This window comes from Corylus avellana, chromosome 9 (genome assembly GCF_965113065.1).
Source record: "Corylus avellana chromosome 9, dhCorAvel1.hap1.2, whole genome shotgun sequence".
In the NCBI taxonomy this organism is placed as follows: Eukaryota; Viridiplantae; Streptophyta; class Magnoliopsida; order Fagales; family Betulaceae; genus Corylus; species Corylus avellana.
This window is the reverse complement of record NC_142498.1, coordinates 17,943,473-17,950,516: the sequence shown is the minus strand read 5'-3', so window position 1 is coordinate 17,950,516 and position 7,044 is coordinate 17,943,473. Positions and strand designations below refer to the sequence as shown.

Below are 7,044 nucleotides of genomic sequence, written 5' to 3'. Positions count from 1 at the left end.
GGATTGTTTAAATTTAGTCATCTAACCAAATGGGGTCCATATAGCCAATAGGAAAGGTGAATTATATACATAAAAGTACTATGGTTCAGATTCTCATGGTGGTCCTTGCAATATATATATATATGCATGTGTATGTGAATCCGGGGCTCTTCAGAATGACTAGATTCTTATTATTATCATCATCATCGAAGTGGAGAAGAACAACTCAAATCAATTTTATATATATATATATATATATATATATATATATATATATATATATGTTTCATGGTAAATACAGACTGGAAAAGGTGCATATATATATATATATATATATAAAAGCACTTTGTATATTTACACTATTTATGCAAGATACTTAATTTGCCTTGAAAGCTAGACAGATTCAATATTGTGAAGAAGAAGAAGAAGAAAAAAAGGAAGGTACGTTGGAGGACCGGAGGTAGCAGATCGATGCGAAAAGCCCTAAAGCTAATTATTAAAAGACGCTCTTATTTTGTAGCAGCACAAGAGGGTAGAGCTTGTCTTGAATAGGGTGGGTGCATGAATTTGCAGCTGGGGCATGCAGGGGAGGATTTGCACAGCATTACCAACATGTGACAGCGCGTGCAAACAGTCGCTATCATCTCTTGGTTATAATCATCCCCTGCTCCCATCTTTTTCTTCTGATCATCATCTTGTCTCCTGGATTCCATGATCATCAACGGCTCATGACTTGAAGCAGCAGGCTTCCAGCTCTTTCTGAGTGACTCGCATGGTAGGTTCAGTTGCAGCTCTAAGCTCATATCATCATCATCATCATCATCATCATCACCAACATCATCACCACCATCATCATCATCATCAGAGCTCCTCCTCCTTGGATCCCTTGATGTTCTCTTATGGGTCCTCGTATTGTAAAAGTGTATCTGACCCGACTGCACACAAAATTCTAAACTCAATATTATAATAGAATATATAATCAATGACATGCTTAGAGAGAGAGAGAGAGAGAGAGAGAGAGAGAGATGATATATATAGATATATAGATATACCTGGATATCAAGGCATCGTTGCCACTCCAAAGGCAAAGGGGTGTCAAGGTGTAGCTCGATATCAACAAGCGTGGAGAATTTTGTGGATTCCCCTCCTTTTGATCGCTTCTCGAAAATTTGTTGGGTTTGTGCTGCAAATCCCTCTTGTAACTTCCTCTTCTTCGATAAATTCTCATACTGATCAGATGAGATTGCCTTTCTACGGCTTGGAGAAAGGGTTGGTTGCAAGGAAACCATAGCTTAATTTCTTCTTCTTCTTCTCTCTCTCTCTCTCTCTCTCTCTTACACAAGAGTGATGGAATATGGTGAAAAAAGGTGGTTATATTATATATAGGCCAGTTCAACTACTGTAAACTGCAGCACAAAATCTAATTAATAATAAATAATAATAATACAAGTAAACTATGAATGCATGACGTACGTGGTTGAAAGTTGGATCAATTACTAGAGCTATATATATATATATATATATATATATATATATATATATATAATAAGGGTGGGTGGTGAGGGAAATATTGAATTAAAGGGTAACCAATTTGGATGAAATAAGCAACATGTTAATATTGCTTTTTACGTGGGGGAAATAGATCGAAGGATGGATGGAAATTGGAAGATCGATCGATGGAGCAAAGGAAAAAAAAGGATTAATGAGAGGCGGTGAGCGAGAGAGGGGTGGGAAGGGTTCAATAAATGTGGGGAGTCTGTATACAGTTGAAGGAAGGCCTTGAATGCAATGGATCTTTAATATGGATAATAACTCCTGCTTCCACAATTGGGTCACTCAAAGAACTACATCTTTTAAAGCTCTCAACACCCCCTTCAACCCTATATTTATAACATAACTACATCAACACAACAACTGATGACCTATTCAACCTATCAAACCTACGTACGCATCTATATATATATATATATATATATACATCGATCCTCCAACCTACGTACGTATAATGTTTTCAAAAATTGAAGTTCAACTACGTACGTACTGAACTTTTCATACCCTTAATTATGTACTCATTAATTTGTTATATATATAATTAAAAAAAAAAAAAACACTTTTATATATATATTATCTCGATCTTCTTTCTTTTACCTGTTGAACTTGTTCGTTATAAATCAAGGTGGGTGCATGGCATCATCACTCAAAATACGGAGTACAAACAGCAAATTAAAGAAATGAGATATCATGGGATTTTTTGGAGTAACTTTCTTTATTCGGCAAAAGATCTAGCAAATGCCTCAAGGATAAGACCTAAAAGGTTTCAACCAAATTTCACCAGCTTTAAATGAATTGGTAACGGGACCCTAGCTCAGTGATGACATAAAATATCTGAACACGATCTTCTCCGTTTTGAGTGAAAAAAAAAAAAAAAAAAAAAAAAAAAAAGAGTATCAAGATTAGATTTCACAATATTTATCGAGCTTAATTTCTTTGTATTTCGCTGCTTGTTTGTTTTGTGGGTTACTATCTCTCCGCTAGCTTTATTGTGTTTTGTTGGTCCAGTGGAGATTTGACTTTTGTAGCTGCTTTAGTGATGGATCATCTCTCTTCTACAGTCCTTGTATCGGACTATGATAGTGCGCGCATCTTCGATTTCAGCCTCCTTCAGGTGATTATTGCTATTTCCAAGTGAAGGTTGATCAAATAGGTCCGCCTTAATCTGTGTCCCTTCTGGTTTTGTAACGGCCTTGCACAGCCCCTTAAGAAGACTGAGTCACTCGTTTAACCCGTTTTCTACCATTTGTAATTATTTATGTACTGTTTTAGTTTATTTTTTGTTTGCTGTTAGGGGAGTCCACACTTTTTTCAATTTTAGGATCACCCACTCTCTCTTTCTTTCGGATCAAGAATGGGAATTGATTAGAATCCTCTCTTCTCTTGGAACTCTTTGGTGTTAAGGATTCTATAACTGTTACTACAAAGACCGAAAGTCTATAATTGATGAAATAGTTAAACAAAAAATTGAAGCAGTTATGAAATTATCAGAACAATTTCACCAATTACATTCTAACATTTATTCTCATATGTATGGTGTGAGTGATTGAATCATGGAGGGTATGAATGAGTACGAAAGAGAGAGAGAGAGAGAGAGAGAGGAAATAGCTAGGTTTAAAGAAAAGCATAAATGAAGGGAAGGAGAGGTGGGTTGGGAGCATTAAACAGGAGGAAACCGGTGATGAGAGTGATGAAGAAAGAAGTTGAAGAAAGCGAGGGTGTTTCAGTGTCATCCTTGAATTCTGCATTTAAGTGAATTCAAGGTGAGTTAATGAAGGCAGGTGGACTTCCTTGAAGTTGAACCCTCTGTCTCTCCTTCTCAAAGCCTTTAATGGCTTGGGTCCATTCTTTTTCCTTTTTTTCTTTCCATTTTAGTTGCTAACTTACAAAACTGCCCCTCTGTTTTTTTTTTTTTCTTTTCTGTTATATATATATATATATATATATATATATATATATATAATATCTTTGATAAATATACCTTGCATCCTTGACTACTACCAATTTTTCATAAAAAGTGGTATTTGAGTAATTCTATTCATCATCCCTTCATTACCCTCTCATCTCTTATAAAACTATGCGGCTTGGTTTCCCATAGCATTTAATGGTATATGGAAATTGATTTTTTTGGTTTGAGAGGCCACGCCATGTAAGTTTTAAAATTGGATCCTCTCCGGTTCAAATAAAGTGGAGAGGAGCCAGTTCTTGTAAATGAGAGGGCAATTTTGTCATTTTACATTTTTTTGGACAAAAAATGTCCTCTCTTTTACAAGAGCATTTGAACCGGAGAGGATCCCTTCGATAAGTTTTGAGAGAATGAGAGAATGATGTATAGCATTACTTGTGGCATTTGGTCAATGTTAAGACTTTAAAATTGATGAAAATGTGGTCACGTGACCACATTTTCATCAATTTTAATGTCTAACATTGATAAAATGGCTATTTTGACAAGCAATTTGACTTATTTAAATATCAATTTTGATAGTTTGGTGGCACAAATGAAAAATAAAATAAATAAATAATAAAAAATTATGGTGGTAGCTTGGGGGGTCAAACCATCAAAGTATATTTTTTCACCCTTTTTTTTTTCTACCTAAAAACAATATTTGGGATATTACAACTCTTACCACAAAATTATTATTATTATTATATATATATCAATTGTGCAAATTAAAAGAATCACAAATGCAATGACATTTACTTAACAAAATTGTAATATCCACCTGAGAAATCTACTAGCAAGTGAAAAAAAAAAAAAAAAAAAAAAAAAAAAAAGGGTTCGTGCATGAATATTGAAGTATGGGAAGAGGTAGTTAATTTGAGCCGACAATTGTGTTGGTGTGTAATCTTTGCGCAACAAGGCCATTGCAGAGACAATATATTGATTGTTGCAAGAGGTTGTCTATTCCATTTCACTTCTAGAGTGCTATTTATGATTGTCTCATGAAAATTTAATATCACACTAGATCAATGCTATTTAGTATACAACGCGGATCATATATATATATATATATATATGAAACAATGTTGTTTTTGTGCTTAAAATTTTAAATATATATATAAAAATGTCGTATGTAGTATGATATTATCGTATTACCATAGAAATGACATCGTTTTAAAAATAATAATAATAATTTTTTAAAATATATATAATAAAAAAATAAAAAAAAGGGTTAGCGGTTATTAGAGTTACTAACAGCTAACCGCCGGTTAACTGCCTAGCGGTTAGTAAATTTTACTAACTACCTAGACTGTTACGATTAACAGGCTTTTTTTTCACCCCTATCCACAATAAGCTCATTTAAATAGGCTTACGTGCCGTTCAAATGCCCACACAAGTTACATCGGATGATTGATGATCTAGCGTTGGAGGTTAAACAAATTATAATGTATCAATCAGAAATAGGTTGATTTATATGGTCCATATGGATTTAGATAGAAAGCTTCAGTCCAAGTGCCGATCAGATGACGGTGGCTGTATGTGTGTACCATTCGAACGGTTGGAATTTGTCTAATTTAGGGTTTTTAGGTTTTCTATTTTAAGGGGGTTTTTTTTTAAAATCATATTTTGTTAATACCGTTAATTTTTAACATTGTAGTCATATAAAACATATTTTTTAGTTCGTATAGTTATCAATTCATCAATAATATTTTAATAAAGGTTTTTCAAAAGAGCTTCCTCTGTTTCCAAATGAACACCAATTCTTTTATTGTAAATTAGTTAACGTGCTTTTCTACACTTCTCATTGCGTTAACTGTCAACAATACAACATACGGCTTTACTGTGACAACAGTTTTTCTTGTGATCCATCTCACGTTTGCCGTAATTAAGGTACGTCTTGCCGTTTTAACTAGAATCGTATCACAGATGGTGGCCAATACAACAATTTAACATTCGTGTAACACGATAATGACTTTAAAATTAATTCCCTATACCGGTGTAGGATGCACTTGGGTTAGCTGACTAATTTTGAGCTTAACGCGTTTGCCACTTGGGCTTACTAGTCCATAATCCAACAAATACAAAACTAGGGTCTATTAAGGGGTCTAATTTTTTTAGCGTAACCCTAGAATGAAGACTTTTTGGTCATTCTTTTGTCCCTCTAAAGATAACGTGGCTTCTACAATTATTATTTGATCAAAATTCAATAGTAATCGATTCTAAACCAAATAATAATTTTAAAAGTCACATTATCTTTAAAGAAACAAAGTCTTCCTACTAGATTACTCTAACGACAAATATTAATAAGGAATAAAGACACTAGACCTAAATTACATACACAATTATGTTAACCACGGGATTCATGGCCACAACCACAAAAGTGCACCTTCCTGTACATGGTAGGACCAACTTTTGAACATTCTTTTTCATGATCATCGATCATTCATTTATTTAGATGAGAGTAGTTGCGTTTGATGGGGCCTCTTTTGGTGTACATATAAGTTCTATTAGAGGTGGTCCAATCTTTCTGACCAAACTAGAGTACTGCGCTGCAGCCGATCGGAGAGGCTTGTGGTGCAACTTTTTCAGGTATAAGGTTCCGGAGGGGGCGGGGTGGGGTGGGGTGGGGCGTCTCCATAACATTAAGGGTCCATTTAAGATTGTAGTTTTAATGAATGAAGAGTAATGTTATACTTATATATATGCCAAATTTTTATTTTATAACTATCTTATAATAACGTTGATGTGGCAATTCCAACTAACTTCTAATTTTTTTTAAAATTAATTTATCCAAAGTTGGTTGGAACTGATACATTAACATTTTAGGATAATTATAGTTTAGCTATAGAATTAAAATGTGGTTTCTAGCGTTGCTTTAAAAAGATATACTATTTAGGATTTGTTTGAGATTGCGGTTTCAATAAGTGCGTTTTTAAAAATTGCGTTTTTTAAATCGCAAAGGCGTTTGTTAAAACATTTTAAAAAGTATTTTTTTCAAATATTTGTTATGCGAAATAGTGATTTTGGTTTTAATTCACGCCTATTCAAATAAGCATCCCCTACATTGCTTATAGAAATCACGGATTTTTTTTTTTTTTTTTTTTAAATTAAGTATTTTTTAAATCGCAATATATACCAAACGCCTTAGGTTTCGCGATATCTTGTAAAAGCGCAAATTATTCTTGCGAAATTGCAATCCCAAATATACTCTTACTATTCTCTTACTACTTTTTTTTTTTTAACATACTCAATTCGTTCTTAGATCAATCTTAATTTTTTTGAAAAAATAATAATAAGAAGAAGGAGGTTTGCATCCACGATTCCTGTTTGCTTACTGATGATAGTCAACAAAATTTAATGACTCGTTTGGATGGGTCGTAATTTGTAAGGAAAGTGACAGCAACCCAAGGTTGGTTTGAAGTGCGGCACGTAACCTATTTTTTTTGGTTATGGAGAGAGAAACAAATGTGGCTTTGAATACATTTACCCACTTTATTAATTAGGACGAGAGTTGGCCTATATATCATTCATACCCCACTTCTTCAACCCACCAAATTATTCTCACCAGAATT

At 33.8% G+C, this 7,044-nt stretch overlaps 1 protein-coding gene across 1 annotated transcript; it reads right to left on the bottom strand.

Moving 5' to 3' along the window:
• Positions 1 to 275: 275 nt before the first annotated feature.
• LOC132189891 (uncharacterized) lies at positions 276 to 1,465 on the bottom strand. The gene is made up of 2 exons (XM_059604722.2): positions 1,032 to 1,465; positions 276 to 914 (listed from the first exon to the last, which is right to left on the bottom strand). Exons 1-2 carry the CDS (start codon positions 1,266 to 1,268, stop codon positions 489 to 491), a joined length of 663 nt encoding a protein of 220 aa, XP_059460705.2. The 5' UTR covers positions 1,269 to 1,465; the 3' UTR covers positions 276 to 488.
• Positions 1,466 to 7,044: the final 5,579 nt, after the last annotated feature.